Source organism: Zalophus californianus, chromosome 2, assembly GCF_009762305.2.
Source record: "Zalophus californianus isolate mZalCal1 chromosome 2, mZalCal1.pri.v2, whole genome shotgun sequence".
NCBI lineage: Eukaryota > Metazoa > Chordata > Mammalia > Carnivora > Otariidae > Zalophus > Zalophus californianus.
The window spans coordinates 182065748-182090293 of record NC_045596.1 but is presented as its reverse complement, the minus strand read 5'-3'; the positions used below and the strand labels follow the sequence as shown (position 1 = coordinate 182090293).

Below are 24546 nucleotides of genomic sequence, written 5' to 3'. Positions count from 1 at the left end.
ATATGAAACCCTTATCAGATATATTACTTGCAAATATCTAAATATCTTCTCCCATTCGGTTTGCTTTGTTGATAGTTTCCCTTGTGCAAAAACTTTTTATTTTGGTGTAGTCCCAATAGTTTGTCATATAAATATAGTAATAATTAACTATATATATAGAATGTATGTAATATATTATACAAATGCATATATTTGATTGCTAGCTAAAGGAATAAAAATAGTACAGTCCTGGTACAAAAATAGACACATAGATCAATGCTATTAAACCTCCTCATGTTCCCTCCAGATCACCTTTTGCTCCAATGTCACTGACTGCCATTTGGTGTTGTCCTCTATTTATAATGTTTCTACATATGTAAGTGGTAAAAATGTAGTATTTTGTGTGTGTTTTATATTTTCTATACGTGGTGTTACGCTGAATGTCGCTTACTGAAACTTGATATTTCACTTAACATTCTATTTATGAGATTCGTTTCATTTTTAGCAAACACATCTATAATAGTTAGCATGTGCCAGACACTGTTCTAAAAACTTGACAAATGTTAGCAGTCCCATGTGATAGCTGTTGTTATCATCCTTGCTTTACAAATGGAGAAACTCAGGCATAGACCGGCTAAATAACTGTCTAAGCCATCGAGAAGTGAAGAAACTGCTGAGACCTACAGCTCCCATTCCTTCATTCGTCGCTGTGGTATTATACTGCGTTTTACAGATAGACCACAGTTTAAAAAAATTACTGTTATCCTTTTCTCCCCCTCCCTGTCTTTTTGTTTTATCATCACAAAGCTGTTAACTGGCTTACGCATGACTCATAGTATATTGAGAGTTTCCATCTAGGAGTAGAATTTCTGAGTTAGAGTGTATGTGAATTGTAGCCTTACCAGATATTGCCAGGTTCTTTTCCAGAGTATCTGCATGGACTTACAGACCTAATAGCAAGATATACGAGTTCTCCCTACTCCACAGACTCACCGACAGTTGGTACTGCCTTTGTTTGGTGATAGACCTACTCGTTGACCCAGCAGTCTTACTTTTGGGAATTTATTCTCAAGAGTCAACATCATACAGACACACAGTATGTGTAAGGTGACTTATTGAAGCGTTGTTTGTAACAGCATATATTAGAAGAAACCCAAATTTCTTAATAGAGGATGAGTTAAATAAGTTTTGCTCTCTCCATATAATTAAATTAATGTGTAACCATTAAAAAATATGGAAGATTTCCATCTACTGATAAGAGAATTTGTTATTTGCTGTTTGTTATTTTTTTATCCTTTTTTCTATAAGGTTGTCTTTTTTTTATTGATTTGTAGAAGTTCTTTATAAATTCTAGCTAATAGTATGTTACCATGTATAGCTGTTGCAAATATCTCTTCTTCGGAGATGTTTAAATATTGACCCTGGGGAATCTTTGGATCCTCAGAAGTTTTGAGTTGTTAGTGTTTCCTGTTTTGTTCCGTGTTTTAGCATATATATTTTTTTTTAATCCTGGCCTACTTATGAACTCTGTCCCAATTTTATGCTATATAATTTCCATAGTTACATTTGTACCAATTATGGTTAGTATGGTTTTATAATAAGACTTGGTATTGTATAGGTCAGTTCCTTCCACATCATTCTTTTGATATCTTGAATTTACAGATTATTTGGGGTAGAATGGACATGTTCATGATACTGAATTTTCTTCATAATTACACTTAAATCTAACAACCATAATTGTACTCTGTGACTAGACATTTGGGGTTTCTTTGTTTCAATTATTATGAAGTATGTGGCAATGAATTTTTAGCCTTGAAATGAAAGGGAGGAAAATCCAAGTTTACCAAAGAAAATTGGATACCTTTTTAAATTTTTTAAAAATATGACACGCCCTTGAGTCAGGAAGAAAATGAATCTAAGCTACATCTTGTAGAATAATATTTTCTTGGAAACACAGGTTCTTCCTATTTTTGATGAGATTTCCTTCTCGAATTAGTGCCACAAACATGACTCATATTTAGTCACTTAACTCCTACATGTAGAGAGTACAAAACATGAGTTACTCAGCATTTCTTTTCCAAAGTAACACACAGCAAACCAAAACTAACAACCAACAAACTGTGTTGAAACAGAAAAGGTGAAAACTTAGGGGATTTTCTGATTTTACTAACACCATTGAAATGGGGAGAAAGGATTATGTACCCTTATTTATTACCAACTTAGACCTATAATAAAAGTTGATTTTCTCAAAAACTTTCTAATAGTCCATTGAGAAAGTTATGATGTTACTTTTACTTTTCATCTCGTGGTTGAGAAAATGTTTACTTTTTCCTCTCTTCTTTTACAAAAGTTATTTTTTCTTCTTTTTTTTTAGAGAAGGCGGGGGGAAGGCAGATGGAGAGGGAGAGAGAGAATTTTAAGCAGGCTCCACGCCCAGCGAGGAGCCCAACATGGGGCTTGATCTCACGACCCTCAGATCATGACCTGAGCCAAAATCAAGAGTCGGATGCTCAACCGACTGAGCGACCCAGGTGCCCCTATTTCTTTCTAATTAGAACGAAGCATAGGTTCAGAGCCTGTGCTGCTTTTTTCTGTTTGTGTGGTCTTGGGAGGCTAATCATCATCATCATCATCATCATCATCATCATCATCATCATCATCATCATTTCTATCATTATTACTCTTATTCCTACTTATAAGACTTGTCTATGATAGTCCAACTCTGAAAGCGAAGATTCCCTTCTGTACATAACTCCTGAAATCGTCTTTCTTAAATAAAATAATTGTCATTCATTACTAGGTTAAAATTTTAACCTGTTTCTCTTGGAATAAAATTTAAAGTATAATCTAAACCAGTAATTTAAAATCTTGTTTCAGTTTTCTACAGCTGTGTTTTATGTATTATGTATTACTTTATTTTATTTATATATAAATCATTTTATGTGGCTCGTACCCTCCTGCTTCTCCCCTAATAGTACATCATAAATTCCTTGAAATAAATTTTAGATCCTAAATGCTTAAGAAGAAAGTTGTCTGTGTAGATCTATCTCAGTCTCTGACAACTAACTCTCCAACGTGCTCAGTTGAGTGGTCCTCAATAAATACAGAGGTCTAATTAAGATGCCTTGGATGGCCTCTCAGATGGACACTACCCTACAGTGGTAAGTGCATTTACTGCAAGAGTATAAGGTCAACAGAGATCGACTTTACTGGGAATGTAAAGCCTTGAAGCCAATAACTCTTTTGTTACTCATTACTTCCCTAGCACCTAACATAATGCCTGGCACATATGAAATATTCAGTAGAAACTTGTTGATAGACAACAATATTGTACTGTAATCATCAAACTTGCCAAGAGTCTAGAACTTAATGATTCTGACCACTGAAAAGAAAGGAGAATTATGTAATGTGATAGGGGTGCTGATTATCACTATAGTGGCCGTCATAGTACAGTATATAAATGTATCAAATTAACATGTGTACAATGGTATATGTCAGATATATTTTATAAAAACACTTGTTGAATGAGTGGAAGAATTATCAGAAGAGATTTTTCTTGGTGAGGCCAAACCAAGATAGGCAGGCACTCCAGGCAGGCTAATTTATTTAGTGGAGGACAAGGAAAATAATTTCCTCATTAATAAAAAAAAAAGTATGCAGAAATGATTTTAACTTAGTCCACTTTCATTGGCTCAGGCAGTCAATGTAAAGAAGGAAAATTCAGAGGAAAAGCCTTTTGTACTTTTCTGAACTCCCATTCTCACTTATGTGATTTTCCAAACCAGGCAAAATTTGGGGAACCTGCATTGATTAGTTTCAGAATTTGGTGGCATAAATTGCACTATGCTGTGCATTATTCATTGTCAGAATTTTGACTATAACTGAGTGGGCTTGTTGTAAAAAGGACAGTGGTCAGTGCTATGCAGGACCTTTTTTTTTTTTTTAAAGATTTTTATTTATTTGGGAGAGCACGAGAGAGAGAGAGAGAGAGAGAGAGCGAGAGCCTGAGTAGGGGGAGGGGCAGAGGGAGAGGGAGAAGCAGGCTCCCTGCAGGGCTCCATCCTGCCAGGTCCCCTTATAGCTTCCCAAGGCCAAAGGAAGCTCAGCTTGTCTCATGCCTGTAACCTTTATGTGCACCGTAACTGCTATGGGACCAAGAGAAAGGGAAACCCTTGGATCCCCCAGGATCATGACCTGAGCCAAATGCAGATGCTTAACCAACTCAGCCACCCAGGCACCCTCAGGGCTGTTTTCTCCATGAAAGTGCTGTCAGATTTCATGAAAGCAGGATGAATTCCCTATTTTCCAGCTTGATTAAGAAGTTGTATCTTGAAACCTGAGCTTACCTGCCACCACGAATCTGACTTTTTTCCCAAAGTTGTTTTAGCTTCTCATAGAGCTTCCCACGCAAATGCTTATCAGAATGCCCATGTTTCAGTTCTGAGCCTTGAATTCTTTTCACCTAGACCCACTGCTAGTGCTCTGGGAAAAGGAGGAGTCCCTGTAACTGGCATCTGTCGTGTCCCTACATGGGAGGCTATGACCTCTGTGTGAGCCTGACTACTGTTGACTAGGTTGAGGCGTTGAGCTCTTGGACCTTGCTCATGCCAACCTAAAAGGTCCACGTTTTCCTACACTGTGGAGCGGGGAGAGCCCTGGTATTCTTAGAGGGTGGGAAAGCCTTCCCTGCTCTCTTTGGGAAGAAAGAGGACCCAGAGTGGATGGCAGTCAGGTCCCTAAGTAGGGTGGGGCCAAGAGTCTTACGGAGAGTGGGCTCCAAGGGTTTCCCTTTCTCTTGGTCCCATAGCAGTTATGGTGCACATAAAGGTTACAGGCATGAGACAAGCTGAGCTTCCTTTGGCCTTGGGAAGCTATAAGGGGACCCGGCAGGAGCTCCCCAGTTCCTAACTCACCTCTCTTATTCAGAAAGGCTGTTATGTAATAGGCAGGTTGAGAAATCTCACCTATTATTTATTTATTTTATTTCATCATAAATAACTTTGCAATTCCTTAGTGTTATAATGAAGAAAGTAGGTGATTCCCACCCTTCTGAAACCCTCCCAATTTCCTTTTTAAAACTGTTATTTTAGGAAAATGTTGTAAGCCTGGTGCAATGACTGCATGCCTCTTGAACCTCAGACAAGCAGGTGTGGTCTGTGTTGTAATGTTCTAGCTGACTGACCGAAGAGAGGTTCGGGCACCAGATTTGCATGGGCAAGAAGGTGTAGTGTCTTGTGGTAGTCATTCTGGTCAAAGCTCTTGGGGTCCAACTAGGTTGGGCCATCTGTTCTCAGTACAAGATTTTCCTCCAGAGTGTCCGTGTTCCTGGAATGGGATTTCCACCACAGTGTCAGTGCCAGAGGCTGGAAATCTTTGAAGTCTGCTAATCTTCCCTAAAATGTCTTTGGCTCCTTGTTGAAATTACACGTTGAGCCTAACAACATCACTTTTGTGGCCCTTTTATCTCCTGCTTGATGTTGTTCACCAGTCTGGTAACCAAGACAGCAGAAGGGGGCAAGGGGGGGGCATCCTCACAGGACAATTGTCATGAGCTGTGGTGCGGAGGCTGGGCTCTTACTTGGGGTGGGTTTTTGTTCCCTCCAGTTCTATCTTTCCAGAGGGGTAGGTGAGAGCAGGGTTGGACAGAGTTTGTGTGGCTGACAGATTTCCCTGTTGTTACTCCTCCTGGAGGACTCTTGAAATGGCCAAGAAGATGCTTGACTTCTGGGAAAGAAACGGCTCTTTGGCGAAACCCAGGAATTGCTATCTGAGCAATCTTCACATTGCAAAGAGATTGACGGGCTGATGTCAGAATGAAATACATGCTGAGCAACAAGTTGGTGATTATCGTTGCCACCCCTCACATCTCTGTCAGACCCAGTGGTTTATAAAGTGCTTTGTCATGGGTGTTATCTGATTTGACCCTTCTGTCAACCCCATGGGATATTATTTCTGTGTTTTATCAGTTTTAGAGGTCAGCATAGTTTGACTCTCTGAAGGTCATGAAGTTGGCAAATCAGAGCCACGTTCTAAACTGCTGATTCCTGACTAAATCACAAGATCATTCCAAGGCTCTAGAGTTTCCACTGTGGGAATCACCACTAGCAATGCACAGGAAGAGTAAAATCATTTCATACCATTGGTGAAATCACATAGAAGAAACAAAAATAAAGCTGTTATGTTGTGTGGTACCAAGTCAGATCTAGAAACTTGTCTGAGCTGGAAGCCCAGGGAGGAAGCTTCTTGAAGGAGGCGGAGTTGGGTTGTCCCCTGAAGAATGAGGAGACTTGGGAGATTTGGGAAGATGGAGGGGGAGAAGTATCCAGCAAGGGCATGGGCTTTGTCATGGGCACACTGCTGGTGCTTGCCACCCACTGGTGGGCTATCTTTCACTCAAAACAGGCAGCTCAATTTTTTCAGCTACCAGGATGCCGAATTATACTCTCTCCCTTTTTGATGAAAGAAATGCTCACCTGTCAGTGTCTTGCCCCTCGAAGTGCCCTCAGAAGGGACAGTGCACCAGGACAGACTGCTAAAGAGCGTTTGCTTCCCTTTGCTCTGATGCCGTGGAATCAACAGCTCTTCATTTCTCTGAAGTGGCTGTTGCTTTCTTCAAAATAGCCTCCTCCATAACTTGGTTAAGAAAACTTAAGCAGCAATGTCCACAATAGCAAAACTGTGTAAAGAGCCGAGATGCCCTTCAACAGATGAATGGATAAAGAAGATGTGGTCCATATATACAATGGAATATTACTCAGCCATCAGAATGGATAAACACCCAACTTTTGCATCAACATGGACGGAACTGGAGGAGATTATGCTAAGTGAAATAAGTCAAGCAGAGAAAGTCAGTTATCGTATGGTTTCACTTATTTGTGGAACATAAGGAATAAGCATGGAGGACATTAGGAGAAGGAAGGGAAATGAAGGGGGAGAAATTGGAGGGGGTGACGAACCATGAGAGACGATGGACTCTGAGTAACAAACAGGGTTGCAGAGGGGAGCGGGGTGGGGGGATGGGTTAGCCCGGTGATGGGCATGGAGCACTGGGTGTTATATGCAAACAATGAATCACGGAACACTACATCAAAAACTAATGGTGTACTGTATGGTGACTAACATAACATAAAAAAAAAATTGTAAAGAAAAATGGGGGCGCCTGGGTGGCTCAGTTGGTTGAGTGTCTGCCTTCGGCTTGGGTCATGATCTTAGGGTCCCTGGGATCGAGCCCCACGTCGGGCTCCCTGCTGGGTGGGGAGTCTGCTGCTTCCTCTGCCTCCCCTCCCCCCATGGTTTGTGCGCTCTCTCTCTCGTTCTCTCTCGCTCATTCTCTCAAATAAGTAAAAAAAAAAAAAAACCAAAAAACTTAAATGTGCAACTTATAAGTAAGTATGGTGAATGGAATATCTTGCGGCAGTTCACAAAGCATTACGAGATGTCCTCAAAATCCCCATGTGTTTCCCGTGACAGGTTTGTGATTCTTACCCTACTGAACTGTATGTTCCCAAATCGGCCACGGCACACATCATTGTGGGGAGTTCCAAATTCCGGAGCAGACGGCGATTTCCTGCCCTTTCTTACTACTATAAAGATAACCACGTAAGTCTCAAGGCATGCTTTTGTTTTATGCTTTGCTTTTCTTGTTTTATCATAAACAGGCATTTTTCTAGCGGCCTTCTGCTGTGTGTGTGTGTGTGTGTGTGTGTGTGTGTGTGTGTGTGTGTTTGAATTCTTAAAGGTATGTGGATATTGCTCTGTGTGGTATTACATAACACCACTCTGCTTAAACTCTTACCTCAGGTAGAAGTTGACCTTTCATGTTTATTTGATAATAAAGTAATGGGATACTGTCAGAAAATACCTTAACCTAATCATCTAAACGAATGCCTGTCATTTTCTAAGTGGTCACCTTGGGAAGCTCTGTGCTCCTTCAAACAGTGCTAGAGATCCTTTGAAATGCCTGCTATAGTAAAGCTTCCAGAATCCATGGCATCTTCTTTTTTTTTAATGGCACACTCTTCTGAGCATCCTCAGTATAAGAAATCTTTGTTTATGGAGAGCAGGTTTTATTTTTTAAATATGACTTATAAGGGGCACCTGGATGGCACAGTTGGGGAAGCGTCTGATTCTTGATCTCAGCGTCATGAGTTTAAGCCCCGTGTTGGGTTCCACGCTGGGTGTGGGACCTCCTTAAAAAAGAATTATTTATAAAAGCTAGGATTAGATTTGTCTGCACCTAACAGGGCCTCTAAGTAACAGTGCCTTAAACAGGATAGAACTTTATTTTCTCTCACATAAAACTCCGAAGGTGGGCAGTCTAGGCCCAGAGTCTCAGTTGTCCATTACTCAGCCCTCAGAGACCTGAGCTCCTGCACTTTTCTGCTCTGCCTTCCTTCGTCTTTGATCCTCATTGAGTGGTATAGGAGATGACTTTAGTACCAGCCACCATTTTCACAGAGCAGTGGGGGGTGGGGGTGGGGCTAACGGGCTCTCACAGCTTTCTGAGGAAATCTCCTAAAACTGCCATGCAACACTTCTGCTCACATCCTGTTGGTCAGAACTGTGCAGGGCAGGTGAGAAAATACACTCTCCCGGGTAACTGTGTAAATAACTAAAAATTGTGGTTCCATTTCTGGGAAGGACAAGAAAACAAATTTGGGGAGCCAAGAATGGTCTTTGCCACCCACTTCAGAAGTTACTTGACTTGAGTGGGGTGAAAAGTTGGGTTTTCAAGCTAGATGATATAGTTTTGGATTCAAAGGCAAATTCACAGCCATAAACAATTGCAACAGATGTGTGTGAGTGTGACTGCACACGCGTGTACCTATGGGTGAGGGAGTAGGGTCAGGTCTGTGTCCGATTCTAAGAGGAGGTTTCCAGAAATACCTTGAGCAATGCCGTCTGCACCCGAGTAAGCTTACAGCCTTCTGTGCTGCCTGCTTTGGAGGCAGATATTCATTGAGCAGTGTAAGTTCCGTTAATTGAAAGGATATAAACTGTTTTACTTTTGGTTACATTCACTGGGGTCTAAAAAAGGCAAGTATATTATTAATGTTCTGTATTACTTGACTCCAACTATATTTCAGCCTACATAGAACTGGAGAAGTGGTGAAAGAAAGATGTGAATTTCTTAAAAAAAAAAAAGATGGAGCAAATAGGGAATTTCATGACATTGTATTTGAAATTAGGATGCCAGTAACATGGACACTTTTTGTAACATCCATTGATAAAGAAGTAAGAGAGGGAGGATCCTTTCTTTTATTGTTGTTGAAGAGGTGAAGGTGCGCTGGGTATTTAAAAAGTGTGCGTAGTGTCTACCCTACTTCTTTTCCTTCTGTTTTGATGTTCCTGAGAAAAGAGACTTTTTTCTTGGTCAGTTGTAATTATTGCAAAGGGCAAGTGTGCTATGTCTCAGAACAGGATAGAAGTCTTAGCAATTAGACCCCAGAAGCTCTTCACCTACTGGCCTCAGCTTTTCATAGTTCTGTTCCTGCTCTTGGAGGATCTTGACTTGATCTCCAGGCTGGAAAATGAACCATGCAGCCTTCATTTATAGTTGAAAATAACTGATTTCCTGTAGTTAGAACTTTCAGGAAGATAATGCTTCATGTTTTAGCTCTTCTTACAAAGTATAAAATAGAGATGTGTTTCTGAGCATTGCTTGATGAACCGGTTACCCCAGGGAAACAGTTCATGTGCCCAGACATACATACCCACTCTCCCACCCCCAGGAACTAAATTCCGTCCTGCATGGAGCAGAATGATCCATTTTGTGTTTTATAACAACATTTAGGTTTCAATATCAAGGTTCATGATGTAAATGCTTCTGACGCATCTAGGGATTTTTATAAAGGGACATACTGTCAAAGGTGGATTTCTGTGGTTAAATGGATGATGTGTGAGATAACAAAGCAGCAGTTCATGCTGTCATTGCCCTGGAAAACTCGTACATAAACCAGGCAGTCTTCCATAAAAAGTAAACAGATAAAAAAAAAAAAAAGGAAACAGGTGGATTATGTAAATTTGCTGATCTTTCTTTCTTCCCTTTTTGTGATTTTAGACATTTTAGTCTTTAGTATATGTTCTGCCAAAGCGAGCACTAAACATTTTAGGCTTAAGAATATGTATTCCTCACCCAATAAAACTTACTGCTTGTGAATAAGAATATCATATCTTTTAGTTAAACTATCGTTCCTCACACATCCTTGTGTTACTTAAGGGCCCCTCTGGCTGGTGAGGTGGCTTGGCTAATGTGCGGTAGTGGGGTCGGGAGTTAGATTATGGCATGAAATGCACATCGTTGCATGAGCTAGAAGTCCTGGGGGAGAATCCTTTGATATGAATGCCCCTGCTGAGGGGGCATCATTCCTTTCATATCAGCTTTTATGATACGTGGTGTTGTAATCACTTCCTAGTCATTTGTTGGTGAGAAGAGGATCCCAGCCCTAAGGCTCCAGGGAAGGCTGCCCACATGACACCCGACCCTGGGCAGAAGTGGTTGTCAGCGGTTCCTGGGTTGTGTATACTCACTTCCCAGGGGAGGAGGACACTGCGTGCCATTCAGGGCACCCAGGGGTGGTGCTCGGGAACAGAGTGAACCAGCAGGGACTGTGGGAGGCAGGCTTTGTAGTGAGGTGGGCACGGTGACCTCAGGTTCCTACGGGGGCATGTGATTGGCTTGTTGAATTCCATGGGCTGGCAGGGTGCTGAAAGCCACTACTCAGAGATGAGCAGGTGCAGGAGCTCAGTCAGATCTTAGGGAGGGTTAGCTGGGGGGCTTTATCCATGGGAGCAAGGGGTGAAGGGGCACTTGTTGTTGGTCATTTGAGGCCCTCCCAATTTTACTGATGTCAAGGGAGAGCTCAGAATAAAAAGTTTAGGCCTTGAACTGCCCAGGGGTTATATAGAGCCATCCATACTCCCTTTGGATATCAAACTACTAACAGCTTTGTAGATAACAGTTAGAGATGTATAAATTATAAATGTCGCTTACATTCGGAAGCCTGTGCATGTTATTTACCAGCCCTTATAATTGCCGTATACTTTGTTCTTCCTTACTAAATGTTTCATTTTTTTAAAAAAATTTTTATTAACATATAATGTATTATTTGTTTCAGGGGTACAGATCTGTGATTCATCAGTCTTACACAATTCACAGCGCTCACCATAGCACATACCCTCCCCATAGCACATACCCTCCCCAATGTCTATCACCCAGCCACCCCATCCTCCCATCCGCCTCCACTCCTGCAACCCTCAGTTTGTTTCCTAAGAGTTAGAGTCTCTTATGGTTTGTCTCCCTCTCTGGTTTCGTCTTGTTTCATTTTTAAGAAATCAGTTTTACTTTAAATGGTTAATAGTGTGATCTCCCAAATTCACAGTACAAATCTCTGGGAAACCAAACTCTGTTAAGATTTCCAAAGAAGTGATTTACCTTAAGAAAAACACTAACCTTTTCTCTTCCTTTTATAACTAATGTTTATTGAAACTCAGTATGTGTTAGGTACAGTTCTAGGAAAATTATAAACCTCATCATACTCTGTAGTTTTTATATTATTATCCTCATATTGTAGATGAGAAAACCAAAGTTCAAAGACAATAGGTCAGTTACCCAAGACCATTTACCAAGTGAAAGCAAACTGTGGATTGAAAGCCAGACCTTCTTGGATGCCGCATCTTAATTCTCTCATGCCTCCTGACTTATTTCTGTACCTCGGTGCTATATTATTTTGGTTAAGAACTCAGGATCAGAAAATGTTATGCCTGGATGGAATTTCTGTCTTCCCTAATTATTAGCTGTGTAACATTGAGCAAGTTATGTCACCTCTCTGTGCCTTGGTTGCCTCATTTGGAAAATGAAGCAAATCATAGATGGTAATTGAGAAGATTAAATAAAAATAACACAAAGTTCCAAAAGACAGCCGACAAAATGGGAGAAGATATTTGCAAATGACCTATCAGATAAAGGGCTAGTATCCAAAATCTTTAAAGAACTTATCAAACTCAACACTCAAAGCACAAATAATCCAATCAAGAAATGGGCAGAAGATATGAACAGACATTTTTCCAAAGAAGACATCCAAATGGCCAACAGACACATGAAAAAGTGCTCAACATCGCTTGGCATCAGGGAAATCCAAATCAAAACCTCAATGAGTTACCACCTCACACCAGTCAGGATGGCTAAAATTAACAAGTCAGAAAACGAAAGATGTTGGCAGGGATGCGGAGAAAGGGGCACCCTCCTACACTGTTGGTGGGAATGCAAGCTGGTGCAGCCACTCTGGAAAACAGTATGGAGGTTCCTCAAAAAGTTGAAAATAGAGCTATCGTACGAGCCAGCAATTGCACTACTGGGTATTTACCCCAAAGATACAAATGTAGGGATCTGAAGGGGTATGTGCACCCCGATGTTTATAGCAGCAATGTCCACAATAGCCAAACTATGGAAAGAGCCAAGATGTCCATCAACAGATGAATGGATAAAGAAGGTGTGAGATACACACACACACATACACACACACACACACACACAATTGAATATTATGCAGCCATCAAAAAAATGAAATCTTGCCATTTGCAATGACGTGGATGGAACTGGAGGGTGTTATGCTGAGTGAAATAAGTCAATCAGAGAAAGACATGCATCATATGACCTCACTGATATGAGGAATTCTTAATCTCAGGAAACAAACTGAGGGTTGCTGGAGTGGTGGGGGGTGGGAGGGATGGGGTGGCTGGGTGATAGACATTGGGGAGGGTATGTGCTATGGCGAGCACTGTGAATTGTGTAAGACTGATGAAACACAGACCTCTATCTCTGAAACAAATAATACCTTATATGTTAAAAAAAAAGATAGTAGGAAGGGAAAAATGAAGGGGGGGGTTATCGGAGGGGGAGACGAACCATGAGAGACTATGAACTCTGAGAAACAAACTGAGGGTTCTAGAGGGGAGGGGGTGGGGGTATGGGTTAGCCCGGTGATGGGTGTTAAGGAGGGCATGTATTGAATGGACCACTGGGTGTTATGCACAATGAATCATGGAACATTACATCAAAAAAAAAATAAAAAAAAAAACAAAGTTTTTATAGTAGTGCTCGCCACATAATAAGCATTCAAAAAATGTTGGGTATTTTAATTACTAGTAGTAATGTTGTAGATGAGGAGCTCCCGTGACAGTTTACCATTGAAGAGTTTTCCCTCTGCGCTCAGGTGACCGACATCCGTGAGAAAGGCTGCCAGGCAAGGGTAATATTCTCTCAATAGGACCCACAGGGGAAGCATTAGGAAAGCCCTCTGGGGCGATTTGCTTTCTATCCATTGAAGCTGCTTGCCTTTCGTTCCCAGCCCGCCTTTGGTCCCTGCCCTGCTTGCCTTTCTCTTCTAGGACCTCCCTCTTGCTGGCTGTCCTCATCTGAGTTCGGGCCCCCAGTCCCTTTCTCCTCCAGGCTACAGTTGCACTTCTGCCAATAACTCAAGAATCCTACAACTCTGGAGCAGCTCTGCTGCCCCTTTGCTTTTCCTACCACTCTGCCATGTATTTCCCTCCTGGATTCTGAACCCAGCTGCAGGACCCAGAGTTCTTTTTCTCTTTTTTCTTTTTAAGATTTATTTATTTATTTATTTATTTGAGAGAGAATGTGAGTGAGCGGGGAGGGGCAGAGAAGAGAATATCAAGCAGACTCCTCACTGAGCGCGGAGCCTGACACGGGGCTCGATCCCACAACCCTGAGCTGAAGCCAAGTGTCGGACCTTCAACCCGCTGAGCCACCCAGGCGCCCCAGAGTTCTTGACCGACCTCAGTGATTGCCCTCCCTCGCTGTTACGGGGTGGTTCTGGAATGCTCTGGCAGTGGCCCAGTTATGCGTTGAGCTATTCTGCGGTTCTCGGGCTTGCCTGCATGTCCTCAGCTGAAGGATGGTATAGTTACTGAGAAACATTTCCACCTTTTCCAGTGAGGAGCACCAACGCTTCCTTTTTTTTTCCGGGGAAACCCAAACCCTAGCTAAGTTGTCCTGGGTTGAATTTCAGGGACAGTTAAGCTGTGCTTGGACTCAGAGCTGGGCTATCCCTTCCTGCACAGAGTCCTGCAGGGCGGGCACCCTGAGCAGGCTCTGCCACCACCATTTTCAGTGAGTTTGCCCTGCTTCACCTGCCCGCCTGCAGCAAGAGGCCTCTCTTCCTCACCGAGCCCCGCTCCCTCCATATTCTCATCCAGGGGACTCACAGCCTCAGTGTGGATTCTTGGCAAGAGTCATTCCTTTAAGTGTTAAAATAAAATCTAAGTCCCTAAAAAGCACTCTGCCTCAAAAGTCTCAGTTTTATAGCTGCTAGGATGTATCCATACTCCCCTCCTAATACCTCAGGGAAAGGTTTACGCTATTGTACATGTCATCTGTCAGAATCGCAGCCTAGAGAAATGGCAGAATAGAACGCAGACTGATTCCAGAGGAAAGCCCTGCTCCTAGCTCACCAGGGGCAGCCTGGGGGTGTGCCTGCTCTCTTGGGTGGCAAAGGTCTTTCGTCACAACAGAAACTTCCCGGACATTTAGGATTAGAATTGGTTTTTAGTATTTGGGATGTTTCCAAACGAGCTGGTAAAAACTGATGGAAAGCACAACACAATAACTTACTTATTTATTTTTTACGAGTCTTGCTATTAGCAGTATCCTGTACGTTTTAGGAGAATAGTTATTTACTTTATATTTCTACCTCCAGCAGGAAAATGAAATAATACCGGTGAAAGGGAAAGTAGGCTACGTAAATGGCTTTATATTTCATAATTTAGATCCTATCTGAACATCCATATTCACTCCTAATTTCTTACGCAGAGAAACTTGGCACTGCTTGCCCTGGTAGTGGTTTCTCTGGCCTGAATTAAAAAGAAACCAAGCTTGATGTTTGGAAGGCATGAAGATGCTTCTACAAGCCGGCTTGGGGCTCGTTGCTGGGGCCGTGGTCTCGAGGTATCAGTGGGAGCTGACGCTGCCATGTCCCGCAGGCCTCCATCTGCCGAAGCAGCCAGCCCCTGTCCGGCTTCAGCGCCCGGTGCCTCGAGGACGAGCAGATGCTCCAGGCCATCAGGAAAGCCAATCCGGGAAGTGACTTCATTTACGTCGTGGACACCCGGCCCAAAGTAAGTGTTGCCGTTCCCGTGCATGTCTTCACAGCCCTGAATCGTGAACCTGGAGACGAGGCAAAGGTAAACAAACGGACTGTGGTCCCCGCTCCGGGTGCCTCGTCGGCAAAGGGGCTGTTCCTCTTTGTAAAGTCAGGATGGGGCCGCCCTGCTCGGCTGAGTGTTTCTCCGCGGGTGAGTGTGTTTGCACCTGTGAGTTGTTTCGGGGGGTGTCCTACGCTCCTCATCGCGTCAGAGCCTTTCGAGAGTTCCCCTGCTCCTAGCATCGTGCCGGGTACATGGTGCACACAACCAATGAGTGTGGTTTAATTTTGGAGCTTGCTCTCCTAAATACACCAAATTATTATTTATGTATTTTTTTGGCTTGTTTCTAAAATTGACCTTTTCTGCTCTAACAATAAATTACTGCGGAGCTCCCACAGTTCATGTTTTGTGAGGTGTTCAGCTATACTATTTCAAATTCAACTTGTAGCAATCTGGATCTGTGACTCGGGAAGATTTACAATATACGATGTCAAGTAGAAAAATAATCACAAAATAATATGCATACTGTTGTGTTTATGTCAAATAAAACTACAGGCATATACAAATTTCTGTTAAAATAAGAAAAGATCTGGAAGGATAAACGCCAACCTGTTAAAATTCCACGGAGAAGGGAGGATTTCGAGAGGTAGAGAACTTTCTACATGTCTCTTGTTTGAAATATTTTTTTTTCTTTAAGATTTTTATTTATTTGACAGAGAGGGAACACAAGCAGGGGGAGCAGGAGAGGGAGAAGCAGGCTTCCCGCCGAGCAGGGAGCCCGATGCGGGGCTCGATCCAGGACCCTGGGACCATGACCTGAGCCGAAGGCAGATGCTTAACAACTATGCCACTCAGGCACCCAAAAATATTATTTTAATTATGCATGTATTCATATACTGATTTTATAATTTAATAAAACAGTCAACAGGAAATAATGGGTGTAGTTGTCAAGGGGTAAGCCAAGTCCATCTTGCAGGGTATCTCTCAGTCACAGAGGCCCATGCATTGTATGATTCCATTTATGTGAAATGTCCAGAACAGACAGATCCATACAGACAGAAGGTAGGCTGGTGGTTGCCTCGGGTTAAGAGGATTGGAGGAAGTGGGGGTGACAGCTAATGGGTGGAGGGTTTCATTTTGGGGTGATTAAAATGTTCTAGAAATAGATTGTGGTGATGGTTACACAACTCTGTAAATATACCAAACACCACTGTGGATGAATTGTATGGCCTGTAAGTTATATGCCCATGAAGCTATTTTTTTTTTTTAAGATTTTATTTATTTATTTGACAGAGAGACACAGCGAGAGAGGGAACACAAGCAGCAGGAGTGGGAGAGGGAGAAGCAGGCTCCTTGCTGAGCAGGGAGCTCGATGCGGGGCTCGATCCCGGGACCCTGCGATCATGACCTGAGCCAAAGGCAGATGCTTAATGCCTGAGCCACCCAGGCGCCCCTCCAACGAAGCTATTTTTTAAAAAGAGCATAAGGACACAAGAAGCGTTATAACAGGACGTAGGAAGTATGACTGACAGCCCCAGTCGCTTAAAAGTATACCCTGATGTGAAGACTAGGTAACTATAGACATAGTCTATACTCATGGGCCATATGAAAATTGAGAATTGGGTATTAGCCATTATGTAGGCACTCAGACCCTGGCAGTTTTCAATGCTTCTCTGAGCCTCACGTCATCAAATGCTGTGATTCATGGCCTGGTTCCCTTAACTTGGTGTTTTGCTGGTTGTAAGTGAGATCAGCGCCCTGGTCATCCCCGCGAACTCCCACAGTCCCGAGCTCCTGACCGAAGGGCAGCTGTGGGGTACCGGTGGGCGGGGCGGCGGCCGAGGCGCCTCTCTCAGATACCGGATCCGCAGGTCCGCCCCGGAGATCAACGATAAAACCCATGTTACAGCCAGATTCCGTTCCAGCAGACGATACATAGGGGATTCTCTTCCTTTCAGGTACTCTGAAAACAAAACAAAGCTGGTCTGCTGGTAGATTTTCACCTGAACGATACCAGCAGCCCTCTGACTTTCCTGTTCTCTTTGCATGTGTGCTTCTCTCTCTGGCCCGCCGCACCATCACCCCTACCTGCTCACCTTGACTCTTTCCTGTCCTCTGTTGTACCTTCCATGTAAGTAAAGTGCAACTGTTTGGCATTTCCTCGTGACCAGAGGTGAATTAAAGAACGCCTGCGTCTTAGGCACATGTACTGAGCCTGAGGTAAAAAAGGAAGGGCAGGGGCTTTCCTGAATTGGGGTGCCCTTCTCCTGTCCTGTTCCCAGATTCAAAGAAAAGCCAGACAGATTCACCTACTCGTTCCAGGGCCAGTGATGCAAGTGCGTACTGTGTTTACTATGCGTAAACCTTCTGGGACGTGTAGCAGTTGTTGAGCCAGGTGGATTCCGGATTTAAAATGAATTAATCCAGAGGATTTGATTTGAAGGGTATATTTAGCACAAAGCGTGTTTACTTGAGGCGATAAGAAGTTTGATGCTGATCCATTAAAGAAAACTGGTGTCTCATTCGAGGGCCCCATTCTTGTATTTGCTCACGCATCCACATACTTCACGTGAGTTCTAAACTGTCTGCTTAGATCTGTTTGTTCAAGAACAAGGCTGTTGAGTTTTGGTTGCCGAGTGTTAGGCTTCCTTGGTAGCCAGGAGACGGAGCCCAAGCTTGCTATAGGTAGTGGGAGTAGGAAATGGGGCGCCTGCCCTGGGTTTGCTCTCAGGATCGGGGGCATCTGGATCATTCCTGCCCTGGGAGCAAGGCTCACCCTACATGCTGCCTGTTGAGATGAAGGCCTTCTGAATTCCTTGTTGACATTACAATCTTGGGAGGCAGAGGCAGTGAGGTCCTCAGCATGTATTGAATATCTGCTCAAAAACAACTATACCCTTGGGGTCGTATATTAGTGCTGGGATTTGGTGCCTTAAGAAGATAGGAAACAATATCGATGCACTAGATGTTGAATTGTAAAATGAGAGGAACTAATTTTCTCTCAGCCTTGTCGATGACTTGTTACTTTAGTCTCGGACTTTGCTGAGCTTGTAATAATGTTCGTTTAATTCTTACAATCATCCTGAAAATGAGGGGATGTAGATTTCGAGAGGTTAAGTAATCTGCCCAAGTTTGCAGAGTTCAGGACAGAGCCCACGTGCCAGTCCAGGCTCACCTGTGGCCAAAGCCTGTGCTCCTTCCACTCGACGTGATGCTGTTCATAGCAGTCTCCAGGGGAGCCTTGTGTGCACATCAGCCTCAGGAGGGTTGGCACCTCTGAGCACACACCTTGTGAACCTAGAGACACGGAGCTGAAGAACCAACCAGAAGCTCATCTGGAATCAGGCCAGGGTCAGAGGAGCCACGAGGGCTCTGAGCTAGGCTCTGCTGCCAGCACCTTGGGAGGGAGCCCTGAGCAGTGCTGAGAAGGGGGGAGGGTAGGTAAGCACCTGCCTCCACTCATGCTCAGCCTCTTGTCGTTGCTCCTTCTCCAAAGACAGCTTTATGGTTATGGCTTCTAATCGCACCCCGTAAGCAGGTTTTTAGTTGCATTACAGGATGTTGGATACTTTTTGTTTCTCTGGGATCAGTAATTAGGTGGTTTCTACTCACCAAATCCTGGGGGGGGGGTGGTCTGAGAGAATCCGTTGTAAAGATTGGGGTGCCTGAAAGAGGAGAATCTAGGACCTCCTCTTTTTGTGGGATGTGTCCCATCCTTGCTGATGGCCACCGTGGCGGCGAGCCGGGGGAAAGGGAGCTGGAGAACAGTAGCGTTCAGAGGCAGGGGGCAGTTTGCACTCCTGTCTGGTAGTGCAGGGGTGGAGGGATTTCCCGTGGGTCAAGTGCACACTGAGGAAGGAAGTGCATAGGAGCCATCTTGCTAGTGTCCCTCCAAAGACGGCTCGTCCCCTGGCGGTCCCCAGCTGCGTGTGAATGCAGGGTGTCTGCTAGGGAGTGAAGTTGAGGGGACTTGGAAGAGGCTCGAGCCAGGGGGATCTCCCGTGTCACTGACCTGTGTACCCCGTATCTACAAAAGCCCACATACGTGCCCTGGGAGATGCAGCATTTGGACCCTTTTCACCGAGAGGGCGGTGAGGGCCAGTAAGTGTGACCAGAAAAGCAGCAACGTCAAAGGAGAGAGAATTGTGGTCTTGCCAGCTTTATAAAAAGATGTTTACCACTTATCCCTCCTCTGTACCCCCTCCACACCCCCTCCCCGCCCAAGGCAGATAGCGCCTAGAAGAAAGAGGAACGGGAAGGGAGTAGGAGAGCAGACCCCTCACCTGTCCTGATAGCCTGTAATGAGGGAAAGAGATAATTTTGCATCATATATGGAATTGGAATTTTAAATGGAGCTGGATGGTGATTTTTCTCTCTGGGTGTAATCCAAAAGCTATTCATTCTGCCTAAGATGTCCTTCGGGGTAGGAAAGGAAGAGTTCCCTAGCAGGGTTGTATGCAGTAGTTGCAAGAAAGCAAGCCTTCTCATCTTTTCATGTTTATGTCACAAGTTCAGGTTCTTCAATTCACCAGTTAGAGATGGAGGGAGGGAAAGGAGCGTCATGGGACGCTTGCTGCTAGGCTGTGGCCCAGTCCTCCTCCTGCCAAGATAACTTTTGTTCTCATTTCCCAACCCTGTCAGATCAGCTCCTGTCACTATTCAGGTACAGAATGTACTCTGCTGAAATTGAGACTGCAGGGTTAAGATAGTTGTAGTCTTCGGAGTGACGAGGCTGATGCCAAGGTTATCGTTGGCTAAGTTCTCATGGTTTTGGTGTGTCTGACTGATTGATTGAGGGTCACAGGAAGAATCTGATTCTGTTTCTTAACATTCTTGGCCTGTTCACCTTTCCACCTCACTCCAATATTCAGTCCTTTGTTTGGCTGGTCAGCCGGTCAGTAAATCTTCACTGAGTCCTACTGTGTGCCAGTTGGAGGGATATGACCACAAACCAGGCCTGCAGGCTCCCCATGGAGCCTATGTCCTCCCCTCCAGCCCAGAGGATCTTCTCTGCCGTCAACCTACATCCTAAAATTTTCAAATAAACCTGGTCAGAATCCTTCAGGTGCTCTCCACCATCACGGGTAAAGTCTAACCTTCTGAATCGGGCCTCTCTGTAGAGGAGGACTCAAAATAATTTTTAGCCTCCTCTCTAGCTCCTGCGACCATCCATGAGCAATTGACTCCACTGGCACTGGTCGGCTCACTGATACCCATCTGCCCCTTGATTTTGTGTCCCACCTCTTCTGGAATGCCCTCCCCTTTGTCTCCACTTCCCAGACGATTGAAGTCCATCTCAAGGCTTCTTGCTTTCATGAGACGTGACCCCCGATCCCCTAGGCCACATGGGGCTTCTCCCGCCCAGTCCTGGCGGGTCGAGTCCGTTATTATTTGGTGCTGTGTGCTTCCCCCGACACACTCAAAAGCTTATGGTGGCTGGGACAGCTTCTTATTCATCTTTTTATTCTGTTCAGCATCTGACACACAGTAAGTGTTCATTAGGAGTTTGTGGAGAGGGCACCTGGGCTCAGTCAATTAAGCATCTGCCTTCGGCTCGGGTCATGGTCTCAGGGTCCTGGGATGGAGCCCCATGTTGGGCTCCCTGCTCGGCAGGGAGTCTGCTTCTCCCTCTGCCCCTTCCCCCGTTTGCGCTTTCTCCCACTCTCTCTCAAATTAAAAAAAAAAAAAAAAAGTTTGTGGAGAAATGAGCGGGTTCTTTTTATTTCACTGATAAGATTTTCTGCCCCCAAAGATGCTGAGATGATTATCAAATAGTGGCGTGATCTTGGGTGAGAAAACAGGGTATTTTTTTTCCAGCTCTACTTGTTATTTCTCTGTTGTATTCCTTATGCATAAAGTGAGGCTGGAATGCAGTTACCTCCAATGTTTTATTTCTTCGAGAATTTTTTGGAGTTGAGATGAATAGCTTTCCCTTCACTCGTGAGATGGAGTTCTCAGCCAAAGGCGCGGGGGACAAATTAGACTTTAATACTGTTTGGTGTATACAAGGCACACTCTTATCTGGAGATTCATAAAATAGGTCCAGGATAGCTTCTTGAATTTTTATTACTCATAAAACCATACTTCCTGCTTTGAGAGTTCAGCATTTGCTACACGTTATCCTGATAGGTCTCTGGTGAAATCTGTGGAAACCTTGACAAAGTACACTTTGGATGATAGATTAAATATTGCCATCTTCTGTTCATTATGAGAAGTACCATTGACTTTCAAGAAGCCATCTTGTGTTGCTCCTTTGCTTTGAAAGACTATCAACAAATTATCCCAGGTCACAGGTACTCAACTATGTAAAAATGTGAACACAGAGTTCTAATTATACATTCAAATGATAATACTAGTGGTATTTGGGGTTTTATTTATTACACTATTTAAAAAGAGTATCTCCAGGGGCACCTGGGTGGCTCAGTCGCTTAAGCGTCTGCCTTCGGCTCAGGTCATGATCCCAGGGTCCTGGGATCGAGCCCCGCATCGGGCTCCCTGCTCGGCGGGGAGCCTGCTTCTCCCTCTCCCACTCCCCCTGCTTGTGTTCCCTCTCTCGCTGTGTCTCTCTCTGTCAAATAAATAAATAAAATCTTTAAAAAAAATAAAAAATAAAAAATAAAAAGAGTATCTCTGAAGTATGTGGTGGATAGGCTTAAATTATTTAAGATACGGAAGAAATATAAGGCTCATGTAGCATCGGGATTCTTGCAAGTATCCTATTAATTGTTTTATTTTTTAAAGCTTGTAAAGGATAGGGCAGCAGCTTTGGAAAATAATCATACAAAGGAGTGATATAACAGTACATTTCAAAAGAATAATGCCTGTAGGTAATTTTAGAGAAAAATTTCCCCTTAAAATATTTAAAATTTTAAAGCATAAACAGGAGTTGTCTTCAAAATAGCATAATTTTTGTATTTTTTTTTCTTGAGGCAGGCCAAACCATTTATTCTCATAGCATGCCCAGGAGAAAGGTGACAATCACTGAGAAGTGTCTTGGGGTGATGGGCCCCAGCTGATGTCATAGGCGCTAAATTGTGAGCAGGACAGCTGTGGAGGAGGGAGGTGTCCACCAGCCCATCAGCTCAGAGCGGCACCAGCTTGCCCTCTGCTGCTTCATTTTTCACTTCTAATATGTGTTATGTCTATTAGTTAAATTACAAACCTAACATATCTTGGTAACAAAGAATACAGAGGCATCTAAAGCAGTATTGATAGTGTCCCCTGGCACTTGTCACCTCTGTGTTTCTGCTCTAACTGCTGCCAGGTTGGTCTCGTTCATACGTTTTAATCTGCTTATTCAAACATGTATAAACATAAATACGTATCTGTACTTTGTTTTACAAGAAATGAGATTATTGTATGAATATTATTCTTTAGGTTACTCTTTTCACTTAACCATGTCATGGGCCAATTCCAAATCAGTCTGTCTGTCTCTGTCTCTGTGTCTGTCTCTCTCTCTCCAAAATCTATGTCTTTTTGTCTCTGTAGAAGTTCAGGGTGTGGATATACCATAATTTATCTACCCATTGCCCTATTGAGATACTCATAGGTTGTCAGGTTTTTACTATTATAAAGTTTTAATGGATATCTATCTTTATGTGCTGGTAGTTTTAATTGTGTGAAGTAAAGATCTGGGCCAAAGAATATTTTTGTTTTTAACTTAGCTTAGTTTTTAGCTTCATTTTTTTAAACTTGGCTTTTTGAGAAGTATTTGTTAATTTGTGAAATCGATATATTTTTTCTGGCGGTGAGTTCCTGGTGTCAGTTCTCTGTCTGGGAGAACCCACCTGCCTTTTGTGGACAGAAGTGGAACGTGATCAGTGGCTAGTGTTTCCTATGTTGTGCCCACCCACTTAGCCAAACAGCAAGGGTGGAATTTTAGCAGTAATACATCCATTCCAGAAATGTATTTCCCAGCTAAGGCAGGACTTGTCCCCTTCCTGGTTTTAGTTACACAGGACAGGGGCAGAAGTTTGCATTTAATAAATTTCTTCAAAGTCTGTTCTCTTTAACCCAGTTTGTACTGGGAAACCCGACCATATACAAAATTGTGGTAATGAGAGTGGTCCAAAAGACCTCTTAGCAGGTCTCTAGATTGAAATAAAATGACTGGAGAAATGGCCCTGGAGATAGTTCTACATGTGCTTGCCATTTTAGTCAGTGAGTCCTGCTCAAGGTTTAATTGGGGGATTCTTGTAGGCAGATTAAAATCACACCACCATTCCTATAGGATAATGTGTTTATTGGCAATATAATACTGGAAGATATAATTTAACTCACAGAGCTTTGGATTGCCCCCTGTATCTGCTGATATTCTTCTGCCAACCTACAGGTTATAACGTTTGGTTAAGTCAGGGCAACTTGGCTCTATCACAGAATTCCATACTCAATTTGGCATCTCTGATGGAACCGCGAAAGACATCTCCGGAAGGGTTTATCTGTAGAATGCTTTCCAGCTAAGAAAGTGTTCCTCACATCAGCACATTTATGCTGCTGAATATAAGCTCAGCAGGAGTGCCTGAATCACATAGCTTGGTAGAATGTTCCAGTGATTTGAGACATGTTATATTTCCACACACCATTTTGAATGCTGTTATTGCTGTTGGTGAGATGTTTAGTTTGTTTTATGCCCTGAATATCATTGGTGATGACTCTGTTTTGCTGACCACCGCAGCTCAATGCGATGGCAAATCGTGCCGCAGGGAAAGGCTATGAGAACGAAGACAACTACTCCAATATCAAGTTTCAGTTTATTGGGATAGAGAACATCCATGTCATGAGGAGCAGTCTGCAAAAAATGCTGGAAGGTAAGCCATTTCCTATGCATAGCATTAAAAAAAATACAGTGAAAGGTTGTAATGTCAGGCAGAATAAGATAGTCTTTTTTTAAATTGTTTTTACCATGATGCTGTTTATATAGGTGGGATAAGTCGACACGAGAATATCGTATTGCATTAAACATTTAAGCCTTTCTCTTATTTTTTGCAAGTGTCACGGGGAAATGGTTTTTCACTTGGTTAGCAAAGTCAGGCACTGTCCAGGGCTTAGTATCTAAGATAAAAGTGCACAGTCTCCTTCATGACATTAGTTTGACTCACATTTAAGGCCATTTAGATAAAACAGTCCTACATTTAAAGCAATAGCCAACTCTGTTCGTGTATGGAGATGAGGTGTATGAAATGAATCCTGGTGGCCGAATGGCCATTAGAAGTGAGGGCGTTGCCTCCCATTTCTCAACGCCACAACCGCTGCAAGTGCGCGTGGGCTTAAATCATGTGCTTACCGGCGTCCCGCCCCCCGCCCCCCCGCCCCTGCCCCCAGCACCTTAGCCGCAGGACACATACACACAGGCTTATGGGGGAGGAAATGGCAAAGATGGATTAGGTAATGTGCAACAGCCAT

General features: G+C 43.4%; 1 protein-coding gene across 2 annotated transcripts in view; it reads left to right on the top strand.

Moving 5' to 3' along the window:
• Positions 1-24546, top strand: part of MTMR7 (myotubularin related protein 7) — a 113408-nt gene that overhangs the window by 60573 nt on the left and 28289 nt on the right. For both annotated transcript variants that reach the window (XM_027600686.2, XM_027600687.2), the window contains exons 5-7: positions 7450-7578; positions 14983-15117; positions 23819-23951. In XM_027600686.2, the coding sequence (XP_027456487.1) occupies positions 7450-7578; positions 14983-15117; positions 23819-23951 (397 nt within the window). The remainder of the gene's footprint in view (positions 1-7449; positions 7579-14982; positions 15118-23818; positions 23952-24546) is intronic.